General features: G+C 43.8%; 1 protein-coding gene across 2 annotated transcripts in view; it reads left to right on the forward strand.

Moving 5' to 3' along the window:
• The window catches only part of LOC113406986 (arf-GAP with GTPase, ANK repeat and PH domain-containing protein 1), a 636,559-nt gene that overhangs the window by 317,166 nt on the left and 299,358 nt on the right, over window positions 1-20,035 (forward strand). For both annotated transcript variants that reach the window (XM_026653995.2, XM_026653996.2), the window contains one exon: window positions 18,436-18,563. In XM_026653995.2, the coding sequence (XP_026509780.1) occupies window positions 18,436-18,563 (128 nt within the window). The remainder of the gene's footprint in view (window positions 1-18,435; window positions 18,564-20,035) is intronic.

Here is a 20,035-nt window from a genome sequence, read left to right on the forward strand (position 1 = left end):
CATGGTAGGGTGGTCCTGAAATCCCTATTTTGGTAGACTCCTGAACAGGGGTACTGCTTATGAGTCACCTAAGTGGAATACATGTCTGCATCTACTCAAAGAAGAAGAAATGGTAACTGTAACTGTGGTTTTTTGAGATGTGTACTCCTCGACCAATGCTCCGTCTCCTCTGCATGAGCTTTCAGTACAAAACCAATGAGGGGTGTCAGGGTAGTGCTGCCACTTATAGCCAGAGCGGGGGTCATGGTGGTGCCGCCACATATAGCCAGGGGAGGGATCACAGCCATGAAGCTCGAGCGCTCCCCCTCTATGGGTACTGCTAGGCAAAAGTCTCTGCCTCTGCAGTGTTGGGTGCGCACACACCTAAGTGGAATACATGCCTCCATCACATCTCGAAGAACCACAGTTACAGTAAGGACTGGTCCACACTAACCCCCCACTTCGAACTAAGATACGCAACTTCAGCTACGTTAATAACGTAGCTGAAGTCGAAGTACCTTAGTTCGAACTTACCGCGGGTCCAGACGCGGCAGGCAGGCTCCGCCGTCGACTCCGCGTACTCCTCTCGCGGAGCAGGAGTACCGGCGTCGATGGCGAGCACTTCCGGGGTCGATCCGGGATTGATTTATCGCGTCTAGACAAGACGTGATAAATCGATCCCAGAAGATCGATTGCTTACCGCCGGACACGGAGGTAAGTATAGACGTACCCTAAGTAACCAATTGATACCTTGCGTGACACCTTTTGAGGTATAATATGACAACAGTGTGTTGGCGAAATGTGTGTGTCAGGCTTGATGTGAGTTACAATGTGGGGGGCCCTCTGCCAGTTGGCCTTGAGCGGCTCCTGGGGTCACAACTAGTAAAAGAACTGTGGAACCGTCAATGACTGTGTAGGTGACTTCTTGAAGTATATCTAGTATGCCTGTGTCTGCAGCTCTGTCTTTAGGTTAGACTTAGCTTTGTCAATCCCCCGTCGCCGGAATCAGTGACCCTTGACATTGGTACAGGAGACAATTCATGACAAAATTTTCTCGATGTCAGCCTCTTGAGAACTTACTTGTGGGCTTATCATTCTTCAGTAGGTAAGGTCAATGTTGAATACCTTTGTTGAATCAAGATGTACATGCTTTTTATCACTGGCAACGTCTCTACTATCCTTGGTGGTGTGTCATAGAATCCTGGGGGCCAGCGGTGTTCAAATTCTTGATTTGGCGAATTCCAGCTGTACGTGCATCATCTACACTGACTGGTGGTGGTGCCACTCTCCCATAGACAATGTTTACTATTGCCTCTACATGCTCAGTGAGGTGCATCAAACCTGTAGTCAGCTCTAGCTTCTTACTAATGGCCTCTGTCCATTGCATCTGCAGCAATCCTTGTCTACATTTCTTCTTTGTGCATTTCTTGTGTTTGCGCCATTTGGTGTCATTTATGTTTGCGATGTCTTTCACCAGCCAGTGCCTAGGTGGAATCTTAAGAGTCCAAGTCTTGAGAGTCAGACCAATTATGCCACCATAAAGATGGTGATTCTTCAAGTGCTTGCTCATGTCGATTCCATTTTAGGTATGTGCGCATCCATGTGCACAGTTGTCGGAGATGTCTGCCTTAGCGGAATCCTTGGGCCGGCTGTGGCGCCCTCTGGACTGGCACACTCATGCGATGGTATATCAGATGCTGCTGGCTCTATGCCCTCTGTTCCTTCTCTGTGACAGTTGGTTGGAGTGCCTTGCCTCGCATCGCAAGAGCACTAGCAGTTTCTTCGTAGTCTTTCTCATAGAGTTAGTTCTACTGGTTGTTGTTCATAGTAGCTAGCTGATAGTGTTAAGTTAGTTAGTTAGAGTCCCTGTGGGGACTTTGCCCCGAGCAGGGCATGCCCTGCTCTTCTGCCTTCAAGTTGTGTTCGGCATGCAGAAGGCCGATGCCGATCAGTGATCCCCACGACCGTTGTCTCAAGTGTCTGGGAGAAAGCCACAGGAAAGACCGCTGTGGCATCTGCAAAAACTTTCGCTCTCAGACCCAGAAGAAGCAAGATATTAGCTTGAGGGCCCTCCTGTTGGAGCAGCTCTTCGCCCTGTGTCAGAGCCCTGCACCGCAGAACCCACGCTGAGTACATCGGCCTCAGTGCGCAGTACACCGCCGGCGTTGGACTCGGCCCAGCACTGCTTCCTTTTGCCGGTGCCAAGGAAGCGTCAGAAGAAGCTGAGTCCCTCGGCACCGAAGGACAGAGGGGTCTTGGGCAAAGGACCTGTGTCAGGCCATGTGCCCGCTCCGGGGCTTCATGGGGATGCCAGTGAGGTCAGACCTCCCAGCCTGGCTCGCCTCTTCTCCCCTCCCTCCCCCGGCATTGGCAGGGCTCCCAGCCTATCGTGTGGCCTTCAGTACCCGAAGCAGTCCTGGTGGCTAGAGAGAAAAGCCGACCAGCTCCACAGGTGCCACGCCAGGCGAACGAAGCGACTTCGCCCCCAGCACCGAAGGGCAAGCCCACCGCGATGCAACATAGACAGGCAGAGCTTCACCGGACCACAGGCGCAGGTCCCTATCGCCGTGGCCCCGGACCCCAGCATTCTCACTGGTTTTCAAGTCCCATAAACAAATTAAATTTGAATCCTAAAAAAGGAATGGTGCTACATACCTCTCGGAGACTTAATAGCACTTACGTGCCATTATTCTTAGTTTTCATTATATCAAGAGTATTAAATAAAACCACCAATGATCAATCCAATTTGTGCATTTTGGAAACAATAGCCATAATAGTTAAATGTGGAGGACGTTGCTGACATCTATAGGCCCATCCTAGGATGTACCTTTTATTTTTTCACAAATTTATGGGTACAGTTTTTTGTTCACCCCAGACAAGGCAAGATTTCACTTCACTGGTCTGTTGTGTGGTTTAGAAATATCCTTGTACTCCAAGTTTAAAGAGAGAGCGCTAGATCTCTCTCTTACCTCGTGTTTTGGACTTTGCAAGAGTATTTTTCCCTCAGGAGTCTGACTTTCTTTACTTGAATGAAGCTGTACTAATGAGATTTTAGAGTCATAGCTGCTCCTGCCAAAGAAGTTTAATACTGAACAAGACGTTGACACATGAACAGCCCTTTGAACCAACAAAAGACAGCTCTCTCAATCCAGTTACTCTAGCAACAGTGTTTCTAATGGCAATTAGCTCAAATATTGAGCACAATGAGGACTTGGTTCATTATGGAGGCATAGACCTTGGTTTCAGGGAGAAGACTGACCTAGTGTTCCTCCTTAACATGAATTCAGACCTCGGCTAGTCAGCCTACCTTCCTTTATGTCTGCACCCTTGAGAGCGAAGCAGGAGTGCTTTGTTTTGTTTTTTAAAACTGGTGTAATTTTTGCTTCAACAATGGTGAACTCTTCTATGTGCGTGTATGGGGGAGTGGAGGTGGAAAGAAAGAACAATTTGCTTAAATACCTGTTTAACATGACAAAAATGGTGTCCTGGATTTAAAACACAATGTTCATGTTGAAAAATAGTTTTTTTTTTTTTCTTTGTCCAAATTTCAGACTACTCTGCTACTTTTTTCCTGTATGGTAATACCCTGAAGCAAATGTTAAAGATTTAAAAAAAAAAAAAAAGGGGGGGGGGGGGGGCAAAAGACTATTATCTTCCAAGAACCATCGTCCATTATATCTGTGGTTTGTAGGGAATGCTTACCAACTGAATGATTTCACTAACAAAACAGTTCTGTTAAGAAGAAAGTTGTGAGGGGTAGGAAGATTAAATTAGTTTTTGTAACTTAGGTCAAGCGTGAAAAAAGAGGCATTCAAATAAGGACTTCTTGTGAAAATTTGCTCATTTATTACAGACCAAAAACTTTACATGCCCTAATTTAGCAAGACTTTAAAATTAAATCTGTTGTGTGCCTATTAATGAAAGTGACATCTTATTTTAGAAGGAGTTCATATGAATCGCCTCTTTCAAACACACTATTGTTAAACATTTAACTGTGTTGGGTGTTAGGTTTTTATACTACCTTTATGGATTTTTTTGTTTTGACTGACTCCTGTGCTGTGGCCATTTTTCGTTTTTTAAATAAAACATATCTGGCTTTTTTTAAAGTTTGCAATTAGATTTTTTAGGTTTAGATCTCTATAGATCACATGGCTCACAGTAAAACCATTCTGAAGTTGATATAATCTTGTATATAAGCAATGAGAATGTAATTTTCTTTAAACTAAGAATGCTCTCAATATCTTTCCTACTTTGGAAATCTATTTTATAAAGAATATGCCAGTATTATAAGCTTCAGTTTTTTCATTTTGGCAAAAATCCATCAGCAGAGCTTTTATTCAAATTCACAAATACCAAGATTAGCTTCGTGGACTGAGCAGAACCTGGAAATATGCAATTAACTGTATTTTCCTTCTAACACAAAATAAACAGGTTTTATTTCTGCTATATTTATCATATATACATACCATATGAATTAAGAACTCAGGATTAGTGTTCAGATTCAGTCATTTTCTTTTGGTTAATCTTGTATTGCAAATGAGAGAGGTACTCCAGTTTAAAGCTAATTTTTCCAGCAAAGGGAGTCTGGCTTTACCTTAATTAGAGACAAAAAAGACACATGGGCCTCTCACACATCATGAGTCCTAGATATGGCTGCAATAAAGCATAAAATGTATGTTAATGTCATGATAGTGTCACACTAATTATGTTTTAGAAGGCCATTCAGTACTCTATACCCCTATTTTCAGTCATTCATAGCTCTCAGACATGAACTTTTTGATTGAATGTTTCATATTTAGAGCCAAATCCTAGGCCTGGTCTACACTAACACCCCAATTCGATCTAAGGTACGCAACTTCAGCTACGTGAATAACGTAGCTGAAGTCGACATACCTTAGTTCGAATTTACCGCGGTTCAGACGCGGTCCACACGCGGCAGGCAGGCTCCCCCGTCGACTCCGCGGTACTCCTCTCGCTGAGGTGGAGTACCGCAGTCGACGGCGAGCACTTCCTGGTTCGACTTATCGCGTCCAGACCAGACGCGATAAATTGAACCCGGAAGTTTGATTGCCAGCCGTCGAACTACCGCGGTAGTGTAGACCTGGCCCTAGTTTGCGCATTGGATTCAGTGGAACTGGGGTCTGACCTTTGAGTCTGAGCCCAGAGATTTAACCCAAGTGATTGGTTACATGTGTTTGTGTCTGCAGGTGATGAGGCATGGATATATTTATGTTCCATTTTAAATATTTTTTTCCAATATTAAGATGTCTCTTCCTCATACTGTCACTTTACTCAGTCATGAAGAAAATGTAATAAAGTAGAAAACCTGTGGAATGCACCAGCACAGTATGTTAAGGTACTTTCCAGTTAAGATACTATTGTATTTAAGTTATAACCTAAACAGATTTCACCCTTGCCACACACCCAGCTAACTGTACTTTTCCCCTTCCCAACCGCTAAACAACTGCCCCTCAACTAAAGAGGGCAGCAGGAGGAGTTCAACTGATCTGTGGGGGTTTTAAGTGCCTGTCATTTTAAATTTTAATTACTTTTTCATTTCTTCTGATAGGCAAGGCTTGGATTCAATTCTTCTTTCACAAGGTAGCTTTTGAAGGAGTTGGCAGTTCAGCTATTACCCCACAGATTAACTGTCATTTGTTTCATGTGTGTCAAACTTTGGAGGGTCATGGTGCTTCTTTAGGTCCTTCTAAGGCTCTTATTACCACAGTATGCAAGGGCAGGTAGCCCAGACCATCCAAAATGCTAATTGAATATTGAATATGTGATCTAATTAAGGAGTGACAGCTACATAAGTGTAATGAAAGAAGCCAAGAGCGTTTGCTGTCTGAGATGAGTTCAGGTTGTATAATTCTGAATGGAGGAGAGTTATTTCAGGAAGAATTGGCAACTTTGGGGAGATATCAGACTTATTGCTGGAATGGGAGAGGATTCAGAAAGGTTTGCCGGCTGGGAAGGGGGTTTCAGTTAAGGGCAGATCATTTTCTCCCTCTAACAAAGGATAAAACTAAGAAATTCAGTGCTTAAAAAGTACATTAAATTTGAGAATTTATAGATATAAGAAGTTGTCATGATAGGGTTCCCACAACAACGTTGCCTTGGTTACATTGAACAAATGAGTACATTTTTTTGATGACTGTTCATTCAGTGGAGTGTATTTTTGAGTTTGACTATAGTTTCCAGCCACACTATGGATATCTCTCTTGCCTTTTGTATTTATATACCAATCTGAGCGTTTCTAAAACAGTAATTTTCATTATTTAGTCTTTGCTTGGATTTTCAGTCTTCAGATGCTGCCTCACCTGTGATTGAAGGCAGGGGTTTGTGGGTAGAGTCCTGGGCGGATACAAAATTTGTATCCACATCCAATCCGCAAACATGGTCCACGGATATCCGCATCTGTGGATATAAAGCGGATATCCGCAAATGTGCAGGGCTCTATTTGTGGGACACTCTGCTAGTGACACCGTGAGTAGCGCAGAGTAATACAGTAAGACATGGATGCTGCCATCCCCATCTTTTCTAGGATACAAGTTTAAGAAGGCTGAGGTGGGTATAGCCATGTGAATCCCAAATGTACATTCTCTACTCAAATAGCGCTAAAATGAGAACAAAGAAGCCTGTCTCCTCTTATATCCGCTTGTATTAACTTAGATGGTTTGAAATACACCCCTTCTGTTTTTCACAAAGACTTTCCTTAGAGCAACTGTGGGAAAAGGCAGGTCATAATAGGCCATCCAAATCCTAGCATAGGATTGTGACCTTGATATCAGTGTTGTGATCAGATAAAGGAAAAGCACACACACCACCCTTCTTCTTCAGAACAACTAACTTAGGTGAGCCTGATTGTAGTAAATGTTCAGACACGAGAACTTGGAGGAAATATTTCTCTTTGAAAGTCCAGAAAAGTTTCTCCTGACTTCTGGGACTTTTGTATCCTTGTGTTAGGCTGTTGCCTCAAACAATTAGAGTCTTCTAGGAAAAAGACTGGCTTCTAGGTCTCGCTGGTGTTTTTGAAATGTGTGTGAAACAATGTACTGTGTGTTAGTGGGTAGACCTGAGGAGAAAACAGCCCTTGCACCAACTACTTGTCTCTGCTGTTCTACTGCATAGTATGGTCTTTGCTTTTAAGTAAGAATATTTTACCTGTTGTGGGAAATATTTAGGGCTATATCAGCCCTTGAGGAAAAATAGGTCAGATATACTCAATAGTGTGACTGTGATCAAGTGGTTGGTTCAAATAACAGTTTATAAGTGGAGAGGGTAAAATTGTTCCCGATGATAGTTTAAATAATCAGCAGTTTATTGTGGATTGCTTTGTGGTTTCCTTTCATGGTCAATTGGAAAAAGAGCACAGGGACAACATTTTAAATGTGGGTGCCTATGTTTATGCTGTAAGTGGTAACTCCTCAGTGCCAATTTCAGGAAAGAAGCAAAGATTTGCCTTAGTTGGTAATATGTCTAGTGTAAGACAGAAAAAGGAACTTTTGCAAGGCAGGTGGCCTTTATTTATTTGTGTGATTTTTTTAATTCGGTTTTTGGTCTTAATATTGGCCTTTAACGTGTATAGTGAAGATCTGACCTTCACTTTGCTCTCTGCATTCAGATAATGATTTTCAAAATATTCTAATATATGGCTTCCATGACGCCAGATCAATAAACCAATAGTTCTGAAATGACAGAGTATTACGATATTCCTCTGTAATTTAAACATGATTAGCTGATGAAGGTTATGATCAATATGCTAGAAGAAGATAAATTAATTGATATCCTTTCAGGATGATAAGAGGCTTATTGCAGGTGGGATGTAACTAATGAAGCTGCTTCTTCATATATATGAGCCATTTTTAATACAATGTATTCTCACTAAATCATGGTTCTACCATCATTCATTTACATGAAAAACATAAGCCGTAGACCAGTTCCTTATTAAAATTACATTCATTTGAAAAGAAATTGTATGCATACACAATACCTAAACTAAACAATATCTCTGTCTACATTATAATGTACTGGGAAAAATCATCTGCTTATTTACATAAATATCTTTTTATACTATCTGAACAAGATGGATTGAATACTGTTGAATTTAATTACATCAGACTTCTAATTTCTTATATCAACAGCAACAATGGTTGCAGTAATTCCAGTGTAGTTACAGTTACTGGTGTGGGCAGAGCTAATGGACTACAGACTCTTTTGCAAGTTTTCTTCCAGAATTCCTGCAGATTCTAGGACAAAGTTCATAAAACAAGTTTCCAGTTTCCTTTAGAAAAATTAATTTAGATCTTAGCGTGATCAGCTTTGAGAGAGTGTGTAAACTGAATGGTATTTGAAATTAACTTTTGTACTAACAGACAAAAACAGGTGGGAACTATGTATAACAAGGGCTATTACGATTAAAAACAGAAGACCCACCTGAAATGTTTCAAGTATGGAAGTGAAGGTAGATAAGTGTTCATGTACAGTTCATATGGTCTTTTCTTTTTTAATAAGTGTGTGTGTAAAATACTACACTGTGTATTAAAAAAATAAAACTTTGTCTGCCCTTGTATTCTTGCCTCACCTTACCCTGTAGACCAGTATGTTTGTTATATTCACCCACGCTGCCTAATATACAGTTCAGAGTCTCAATACTCATTACCTTGTCTGGGCCATAAAAAACCCTCAAACCAAGAACCAGCAAATAGATATGGCCTATAGACAATCCTCCATTTCCCACACTCTTTATCAGCAAGACAAACCAAAACAAACATAGTCCAACCCTTCTCTGTTCAGAATACTATTCACTGTGGTCAAGAGACCCCAACAAATCCCCTTCTGTTCCACAGATATGGTCCAATAACACATTTCCCCAACCCATAATTCCACAATGAGGCAGGAAAAACTAATCTACTTTTTCTAACCTCCACTTATGCACCAGAAATCCCACTATGCCAGACAGTATATTTTACGTTCCCAAGGAGCTGCAAACCTTGAGGGTAGCCTATCCATCAAACCATAGAGGAGAGAAAGGAGTCAACATGTCTTTTAGAATGTATTGCATTTTCATTTGCAGTTTATGATTTCAATAGTATCTAAAACTGGTGTTATGTGTGTAACCCTGTTTGATCAATGGCAGGTGCCTGTGTGTGGGCGATGTGCTATTTTTACATGTGTATGTTGTGTTGTTTGAATGCTTGAAGTATGACTGCACTTGAATATTTGTTTATCTTTCCTTTAATAAAGCTAGAACATTCCTCACTACACATACCTAGTAGTAATCTTAATTTACACTTAATAAAGCTTGTTTGCTTTTTTAAAAATTGCTGGGCCAGCGTAGAACATGCGTGCTCCAAAGTTCTCACCACTCCCCAGGGTCTCTGGTTCTTTGCCCTTCAGCATTTTGTAGCACATCGTTTCCCAGGCCCCCAGCTTTCTGCCCTGTGGAGCTTGGAGCCATCCATAGCATTCCCTTTTGTCGCTTGTATGGATTCAGAAGGCACCCCTTAGGCCATGTAGGCTTCCTAAAGTGTACATGGCTGAAAAATACAAAGCTAGTTTTCGTAAATAGTAGAGTTAGGGCCCTACCAAATTCACGGCCATGAAAAACCGTGAAATCTGGTCTCCCGCCATGAAATCTGGTCTTTTGTGTGCTTTTACCCTATACTGTACAGATTTCACAGGGGAGACCAGTGTTTCTCAAATTGGGGGTCCTGACCCAAAAGGGAGTTGCAGGGGGGTGGTCACAAGGCTATTTTAGGGGGGGTCACAGTATTGCCCCCCTTACTTAGGCACTGCCTTCAGATCTGGGTGGCTGGAGAACGGCGGCTGTTAGCTGGGCACCCAGCTCTGAAGGCAGCGCCCTGCCAGCAGCAGCACAGAAGTAAAGGTGGCAATACTATACCATGCCATCCTTACTTCTGAATTGAAAAATACTATTTCTTTTGTTTTTTTACAGTGCAAATACTTGTAATCAAAAATAAATATAAAGTGAGCACTGTACACTTTGTATTCTGTGTTGTAATTGAAATCAATATATTTGAAAATGTAGAAAACATCCAAAAATATTTAAATAAATGGTATTCTATTATTGTTTAACAGTGCGATTAATCGCGACTAATTTTTTTAATCGCTTGACAGCCCTGCAGATAATCCATTGTATTTATCTAGACTCCATTTGAAAAGACAATGTACAACACAAGAACCATGCACATAGTTCATTGTAGAGACAAGGTGGGTGAGATAATATCTCTTATTGGACCAGTTTCTGTTCTTGAGAGAGACAACAGAAGTTGGTCCAATAAAAGATATGACCTCTCTAACCTTGTCTTTCTAATGTCCTGGGCCCAACCCAGCTACAAGTGCACTACACAGTTTATTGTAAAGAGATGCATTTCTGCAAGGTTAATTGGTGAATGTATAGTGCTAGTGGAATGCGCCTGTTAAAATGAAAGTGAATGGGAACTACTTTGAGTGCTGGTCCCTGTGTGTATTCCACTGTGGTGCACATTTGTTCCATGTGCCTGACAGGAAGATATTTGCTAGAAGCGTCTGTTGGTCTGCACCTGAACCCTTTTCCTTGTGCTCCCAAAAGAGCGCAGTTGGGGGGCAGGGATAACTGCCTCTCCAGGTCCTTTCTACTGCTACGTAGTCTGAGATAAAACTCTTCAGTGTCCACAAAGTTTATCTTAAACATTTTTCCTTTAAATATTGTTAATCCTTCCTTCATTGAACAGAGATGACTGCTTCACCTCTCTTGATATGAAGGATGCCTACTTCCACATAGACATCCATTCCTCACACTGAAGGTTCTTCTTCAAGTGCTTGCTCATGTCGATTGCATGTTAGGTGTGCAAGTGCCACATGCACTGCTGCTGGAGAATTTTCCCCTAGTGGCATCCATAGGGCTGGCTCTGGAGCCCTCTGGCCCCACTGGTTCTGCGCCCTCTCAGTTCCTTCTCACCGTCCATGACAGTTGCTGGAACAGTGCTCTTGCTTCGGCAAACCTCTAGTGCTTTCTCCTGATTTCCGTTGTAAATAGTTGTTGTTACAGTTTAGTGTAGTATAGTTTCTCACTGTTAGTTAGTCCCCTTACTGGACGTTGTTCCCGGGACAGGGCATGCCCCGGTTCCTGGGCTTCAAACCATGTGCAGCGTGTGCTAAGCCCATGCCAGTCAGCGACCCTCACTCCAGCTGCGGGAAGCCCACATTTGTGATAAGTGCAGGATTTGCAGGGGCTTCTGCCCGCATACCTAAAAGGACAGGGACATTAGACTCAAAGCCGTCCTGATGGAAGCTGTGCTGAGGCTTCTGAGCCAAGTCGGTCAGACCCAGCACCGAGCAAATCCTCCTCAGTGCTCGGTACTCCTCTGGCATCATGTCCTCCTCGGCACCGTTCAATATCCCGGCACTAAGGAAAGAGACTAAAGAAGTGCACCGAGAGAGGGCTCTCCCCAGTGCTCACGGAAATACGAAAGACTTAGGAAGCGAGTTGCGACCCACTCCTGGCCGCTCGCAGTCCCTGCAGATGTGTGGAACCTCACCAGCGGCCAGCCCAGCTCGGGACTGACTTCATACACCCGGCAGAGATTTACCACATCTTAGGGTGCCACCCATGTGTGAGGCCTATTAGGTAGCAAAGGACCTCATGGATTTGCTGGTTCTGCCCACGCCTCATGACTGGCAGTCGGTTACCAAGCCGACTAAGACAGTTGTCTCACGGCACAAGCCTGCGTTAGGGTCTCCGCAATGGTCACCTACCCGGCACCATCTACTGTCCCCAAGCATGCCCTGAGTCTCGAGACGGCATTCTCCGGCTGGCTGGCATGAGTTGCCATCCCCCAGGCGTTGGTCACCCAAGCCAAGACATCGAGCTAACGACTCCAAACCTCAGTCACCAGAACCTAAATGCCTTTCTCCCGCCTCCCGACACTTGTCCCCGGAGTGGCACCGATCTCCCCAGCGGAGACGATGCTTGTCGGAGTCCCAACACCAATCCCTGGACTCCCATCCCTGGGTGCCCAGGTCCGGGCACTGATCACCCGTCTCCCATAGCCAGTCCCCGGTGCCAAAGCATCACTCCTCAGACACTTATCATAGCTGGCAGGAGTGTTCCATAGGTGCACCTCTGTGGTCTTCCTACGAGGAATCCTCATCAGACTCCGAGACCTTGCCCCCGCAAAAGAGGTACCATCCCCTGGCATACCAGACTGATGTGGGTACTGTCTTACCCATGGGCCTGTGGTCCCCTGGTCAATGGCCAGTCCAGTGACAATGCTGGAAACCGTGGGGGTTTCTGGTGGTACTAAGACCTTTCTCCCACCCACTTTCAGTGGCGATATCCGAGACACATGCCACAATCCCGCCGCAGCTGGTACCAGAGCAGGCCTCAACTCGGAGCACCGTTCCGAGACCCCAGGTCCTCCCCCAGCGGAGACCGTTTCTGGGAAGGTAGAAGCCCCCATCACTCCCCCACAAGTGGCATCTTACTCATAGACTCATAGAGAAGATTCATCTTCCTCGTCTTTCCCTGACAAGGCACTCATGGGGCCCTCTAACCTTCTACCGCTGGATGATTTTAGAGCTCATAGAGTTTATGGTGCTCCCCTTTGGACTCTCGGCCACCCCAAGAGTCTTCACAAAGTGTATGGCAGTGGTAGCTGCCTTCCTCAGGTGCAGAGGAATACAAATTTATCTGTACCTCGACAACTGGCTGATAAAAGGCCGTTCGAGTGACCAAGTTCAGAACAGCATTGCGGTAGTGTAATGACCATCTGCAGAGCTCTGGGCCTTTTCAAACTAGCAGAAATCAATGCTGATCCTGGTACAGAGGATAGAATTTATAGGAGCAGTGCTCGACACCTCCCAAGCCCGGGTGTTCCTCCCAGAGGCCAGATTCAAAGCCATCACGGACTTGATCTCTTAGCTGTTAGCTTGTCCACTCACGATGGCCCAGGGATGTCTGCGGCTTCTGGGCCACTTGGCAATGTGCACTTAGATCATTCGACACGCGCGGCCACACCTCCGACAACTCCAGATGTGGCTTGCCTCGGTCTTCTCACCAAGCGAACACCATTTGGACTCAATCCTCACCATCCCAAGGTCAGTCCTGACTTCCGTGACGTGATGGCTGGACCCAGTGATTGTCCTCTCAGGAGTGCCCTTTGAGACTCCGCAACCTGCGATTACCCTGGTATCCGAAGCATTGGACCTAGGCTGTGGAGCCCACATAGACAATCTCAGGACTCAGGGTCTCTGCATGAGAGACAAGTTGCCCCTGCACATAAATGTGAAGGAACTCAGGGCAATCTGCTTCGTATGCAAGGTGTTCTTCCCCCAGCTCGCGGGCAGGATGGTGCAAGTGTTGACAGACAATACTGTGGTGGTGTTCTATGTCAACAAGCAAGGAGGGGCCCACTCCAAGGTCCTTTGTCAGGAAGCCCTCCGGCTATGGAACTTCTGCGTGAAACATTCCATCGACATAGAGACCACGCACCTGCTGGGGGAACGGAATGTGCTAGCTTTTCTCACCACAAGGGGGTCTCTCCACCGAAAGGTAATCAGTGCCATCTTCCATAGGAGGGGGACTACCTAGGTGGATCTGTTGGCCACTGCAGAGAACAAGAAATGTCGCCTCTTTTGCGCGAGACTTGACCAGTGCAAGGGCGCTCTATCAGATGCCTTCCTCCGTCCATGGTTGGACGGCCTGCTGTACACTTTTCCGCCAATTCACAGGGTTCTCCTGAAAATAAAAGCGGACAACGCAAAGGTCATCCTGATTGCTCCCGCGTGGCCTCACCACCATTGGTTCAGCATGCTCCCAGACCTAGCAGTCACAGCTCCGTGGACTCTTCCCCTCAGACCAGACTTGATCTCGCAGGATCAAGGGAGGCTCATCCATCTGAACCCCGCAGGCCTATATCTGACAGCATGGCTGTTGTGTAGTTGAATCCGGAGGAGAGGGTGTGCTCTGAGCATGTGCAGTAGGTCTTGCTAGTTAGTAGAAAACCCTCTACCAGGGCAACCTACCTGGCCAAATGGAAACACTTCTCGTGATGTACAGTCAAGCGAAGCCTTTCTCTGACACAGGCATTGTTGCAGTCCGTCCTGGAGCTCCTCCTCCATCTAAAGCTCCAAGGCCTATCACTGTCCTTTAGAAAGGTCCATCCACTTGGCAGCAATTTCAGCGTTCCATCCCCCAAAGCATGGCAGGTCAGTCTTCGCACAGGAAATGACAGGCAGATTCATCAAAGGGCTGGAAAGATTCTCTCCGCAGATTTGTGACCCATCCCAACTTTAGACTTGAGCCTCGTTCTGTTTAGTCTCTCTGGGCTACCCTTCAAGCCTTTGACATCATGGCTGTTCTGCTACTCTTCTGGAGATTGCTTTCCTGGTGGTGATCACTTCAGCAAGAAGGGTTCTGAGCTTCAGGCTTTAACCTCTGAACCTCCTTATACCACCTTCTTCAAGGACGAGGTCAGGCTGTGTCCCCACCCAGCTTTTTTGCCCAAGGTGGTGTCGCAGTTTCAACCAGGTTATCTTTCTACCAGTCATCTGCCCAAAACCGCGCAAGTCAGAAGAGGAACGATGTCTGCATTCTCTGGATGTAAGAAGGGCCCTAGCCTTTTATATTAACAGGACAAGACCCTTTCACAAATCAACACAGCTTTCTGTTGTGATAGCGGACAGGATGAAGGGCCTTCTAGTGTCTGCTCAAAGGATCTCTTCCTGGATCACGGACTATATCCAAGCCTGCTAAGAGCAAGGAGGGATCCTGCCTCTGGCCGTTGTGAAAGCTCATTCACCAAGTGCGCAGGCATCCGCAGTGGCCGTACTCTGATACAGGACATCTACAGAGCCGCGAGTTGGTTGTCAGTGCATACATTTGAATTGCACTACGCCATCATCCCACAGGCCAGAGATGATGCCAGCTTCAGCAGATCTGTGTTACAAGCTGCATGTCCATGAACTCCAAGCCCACCTCTAGGGATACAGCTTGTAAGTCACCTAACGTGGAATCAACATGAGCAAGCACTTGAGGAAGAAAAAACAGTTACCTACCTTTTGTAACTGTTCTTCAAGATGTGTTGCTCATGTCCATTCCATGACCTGCCCTCTGTCCCCGCCATCAGAGTTGATGGCAAGCAGGAACTGAGAAGGTGCAGGGCCGGCAGCACCTCATATACCGGAGCATGAGCGTGGCACTCCAGAGAGCGCCTGAACTGGCTCTACGGATACCACTAGGGGGAAAATCTTCAGCCGCGGTGCACACGACACATGCATACCTAACATGGAATGGACATGAGCAACACATCTTGAAGAGCAACAGTTACAAAAGGTAGGTAACTGTTTTTTCCTGAGGCTCACAATGTGCAGGAGCTGCTACCACTACAGGACACTCTCCTTTGGTGGTGTGAGATCACCAAGATTATTTACTAAGATACTATTGGTAGTGGCAGCTCACTTCCAATGCCAATGCCACGGGTCGTAAGTTTTCCCCTACCTCAATAAATGGCTGTTGATGAGGAAATTTTACCAGGAGGCTTTAGCATCAACTGTGTCCCTGACGAACCTTCTACAATCACAGGGATTATGCATAAATACAGAGAAGTCCATTTTGATTCCAATCCAGCCTATAGAATTTGTAGGGGGGGGACTGTGGACTCTATCAGGGCCAAGGAAGATTCTAGTGCATACCCAGGACGGACAGAATCAACCATCCCAGTCCAGCATCCCTCCACGTGACAACCTGTTTTTTTTTTGGATGGACATCAAACCTAGAAAATACGTGCTCGGAAGCACTTTAAAGACAATAGTAGAAAAGAATCTACTAGGAAATACTTTCACTTGGCCGTGTAACTTTATTCAATCTGTTCACAATCGTCAGTTCCTGAGGACTCTGACATCCCTATTATTTTGGAGTGTCTTTTATTCTTAAAGACCTTGGGTCTCTCAATTAGCTCATCTCAGGTTCACTTGGCAGCTATAAACCCCTGTCATCCTCTGACTACTCCTGTTTTTACCTTCCTGTGACAGTACCTTTTTTGAAAGGCCTGGTTAGAACTTTTACACCTGTGAGTAGGCCCATTCTGACATGGGATTTCAGTTTGGTCCTCTCAGCACTCACAAGACCTCCGTTGGAACTGTTGTCTTCATGCTCCTTATCCCACTCATCCATGAAAGTCACCATTCTAGTGGCCATCACCTCAGCTAGAAGGCTGGATTAACAGGGAGCTCACTATATATGCAGTCTTTCACATGGATAAAATGGCTCTGAGGCTACATCCTAAGTTTTCTCATGTGAAGTGATCTTGGATTTCTATGTGAATCAGTCAGTCAACCTACCTAACCTCATGCCGTTAGTGGAGACAGAAGGGTTCACTCCTTGGGCATACATTTAGCCATGCCGTTCTACCTACAAAGAACAAAACTATTTAAAAACTCATCTAGACTATTTGTATCATTCTCAGAATGGATGAGACGGGAAGCAATCCCCTCCCACAGGCTTTATAAGTGGATGTCGAGGTACATTCTACTGTTATGAGTTGACAAACGCTCCTCTGCTGCAACATGTGAAAGCTCGCTCTGCTAAAGGCCAGGCCGCCTCAGTAGCTTTGCTGCAAGTTGTTCCTATTGTCAGTTGCATTCGCTTGAAGAAGAAAGCGAAGTTACTTACCTTGTACATTAGCTGGAGTTCTTCAAAATTTGTGGTCGCTATATATATATTCCAATACCTCTTCCCATCTGCTTTGGATCTTAGATTCAGTTCATTGTAGAGAAGGAACTGGAGTGGCACACGAGGAGAAGAAGGGTGCAGGCATAGAGTAACGGACATTGCTAGCAAAAAGTCTTCTGGTCTCAGGTGCATGGAGCGCATGTGCACCCACAGTTGAATACAGACCACACATCTTGAAGAACTCAGTTATGGTACATGGTAAGTAACTGCTCCTTATGTGACTGACCTCATTGGGGTGTTTTGGAAGTTCTAAGTCTCTTTCTCACTCTCCTTCCGCCCTTCCTCCCATTTTGACACAGTAGCTAGTGATCATTCCCACTGACTAACCTTTTGTAATAGTTTAAAATGAATATTTATTAAATATAGTAATGCAGGGGTTCCAAAATTTTGGTTCCTAGCCACTGGTGGTGGTTTTCAGGAAGCTGACTGGCCAACATGGCCTGATTCTTGATCCACACGTTTCATTCACATTCATAGGAGCTCCAGATTTTTTGCACCTATGAAAATCAGGGCAATGGTGGTTTCTCCTTTTCCTTTCCTTAATTCCAGCTGAGAAACAGAATAAATAGGGGTAAATGAAATAAAGTATCATTCTACAACAGTTTTAGTCTGAGATTCGTCCATAACTGTGTTTTCACTTTACTCCGATTCACTCCCCATTCTTCGCTTCCCCTCCCCATATAGGAGGAAATATTAACCTCTTCACAACATATAGTTCATTATGGAGCACTGTTTCTGTAGCTATGTTCTGTAACAAATTACCCTTTAATCCCCTCTTTCAAATGAAATATTTTAGTTACTATAGGAAATAAACAGGAAAAGGTGAAATTATAAAAATGAACATGACAAAGTTAGTGGTATATGGTAGCCCTGTTTTAAAACTGGTTTAATAAACAGGAGTGATGCTGTGTTCATTATATAAATATTAATGTTTATGCAGTGAGCATCTCAGGTTTTCAAGTATTAACAGTGAATTTTCAAGAATTCTATGCTGTTTAGGGTTGCACATATAGTAGAAATTTCCATAACCGTTCTCAATTAGTAACCCTGCACCAGTGTGTTAGTAAAGGCACGACAAAGGTGTTTTTACCAGGATTCTTTAAGCGTTTATCTCCACGTGATGGGTTCCTATGTAATTGTTCCTAATAACTCCATGTGTGGACGCTCTTATTACGGAACAAGAGTGCCTTGTTTGTGTTTAGCAGAATGGAGTAGGGCACTCTGGTTTCAGAGTAAGAGTGCACACTCATGGAGTTATTCAGGAACAGCTATTACACTTCAAATTTACACCCTACCTTTGTCTGTGTTTACTTACAAGTTTAGACAAGCTAAAACCATACTTAGCGCAGCTAGCATGCTCTAACATTTCCTTTATTATAAGAACCATTGAAGCGCTGCCCATTATCAGAAATGGGTAAGAATTTCAAGTTTTCCTTATGTTTTAGATGGCTGAAGCTGACTTTCAAATATCCGTTGACTGAAATAAATGCAAAGAGACTCAATGATGAGCACACCACAGAAGAACAAAAGAATACTGTCTGCCAGCTTAGATTTTTGTGACGTAACACCTTCCATTTTAGGACATCAGACCTTGAAGACTAGTAGTGTAGAATTGTTTCCTGTCTGTGTTCTGTGCACGTTTGAATTGTGATACCTTGCAGCCTAACTCTTTTGCTTAATCATTTACATGCTTATCTCTTGTTTTTGTTTTTGTTTTTTAGTTGCCCAGAAGATTGTGGCAACAAGGAAGAAACAGCAGCTTTCAATAGGCCCCTGCAAATCTTTACCAAACTCTCCAAGTCACTCGTCTGTGTGTTCTGCCCAGGTTTCTGCTGTACATATCAGCCAGGTACCGAATGAAATGTTTCATTTGAAAAGAAAATGATGGAATGTTAGAGTGCATTTAGAGCCATTACTTTTTTTGCTGCTTTGTCAGCAGTTAGATTTTTCTAAAAGCTTACTGTGATCTCTAGTATAAAACAGTGTGTTCATAATTGGCTCGACTTTGCTTTAAGTAACTGCTGTGACAAAACATTTTTATTGGGAATTGGCTTTAAAACAATCCTTGGTCATGCTGGTTATGTTCTGCAGCCTGCTGGTATGAGTGGAGGGATTGTTATAGTCACAAGATTTGCTGTTCTGCTTTTTTAATTAGCTTACAGTGGTTTGGTCATTGCCCTGGTTTAATCATACACTGAACAGTAGTTGGTACATCTCAACAGTTAACACACTTCAGTCTCAAATTTGGCACCACCATTCAATTTTATTACCCATCTCTCCTGTGCTCAATTGAAACCATACACCTTTAGTGACATTACTGTGAATGTTTGCTGAATTATTTACATTGCAGTAAATTGTTTGACAGCCAGCAAGTACTAGGTAAAAAATTAAACTGCTGCCTTCTATGCTGAAATGCATTACTAATTTGCAATCAATATTATAATGTATACAAACTTGATACGTGCATTACATTTAACGCTCGTAACAATCCCATACTTCGTATGCTAGTGAATCTTTCCCCAGTATCTAAATTTAATTTCCTGAAAAGTGTACATTATAATCTTACTTGTACTAACTGTATTTGATATTTTGAAAGATCTTAAAATAGATTGTGAACGTAGTGCAACATTGTCTTGCAATATTTATTTTTGTAATATCTTGTTTGGTGCCATTTTGAATGAAAATTCCATTCTGTTGAAATATTTAGGAACATTAGGAGTAGGCAAGTTTAATTGTTTCCTTGCTTTTGTCAGCTTAACACAACACTATTCAACGTCAATACAGATATGAAAGGCAAGAGAAAAATAAACTAAAAATTAAGAGATATTTAAGAACAGTATCCTAATATGCATAATGTTTCTGCAGTATTTACTGCTTCTTTGTAACGTTGGGCTTTTTCCTTTTTTTCTAATCATTTTGAAAGGTGGAGAATAAATACTTCTCAAAAAGTGTATGGTTCATTGGATTCCCACTCATGTCCATCCACCTAATGTGAGATTATGCGAGAGCTGCCATTGGACTCATACTTTGAACCTTTCGAGGCCCCACAGTTGTGCTCCTCTCTCATTTTCTCTTCCCTTCCCTTCCCCCCAACCAGTCAGGTATCCATGTTGCTGGTCACTTCCTCTTTTGCTGCTATTAGCAGTGTCAGATGCTGTCCTAGCTCAGGGATGGCATTCAGTTCATAAAATGTTTTTGGCCACTGTAGCAGTTGATAGAGCCTTTCGTTAATCCCCATTAATAAAATGCTCCGACTAAATATTTTTCATTTTTGTTGGACACATCAGCTGTCTCTTTGCCAGGATATTTTCAGACCGTCTG

This window comes from Terrapene carolina, unplaced genomic scaffold, assembly GCF_002925995.2.
Source record: "Terrapene carolina triunguis isolate 2854851 unplaced genomic scaffold, T_m_triunguis-2.0 Scaffold175, whole genome shotgun sequence".
In the NCBI taxonomy this organism is placed as follows: domain Eukaryota; kingdom Metazoa; phylum Chordata; order Testudines; family Emydidae; genus Terrapene; species Terrapene triunguis.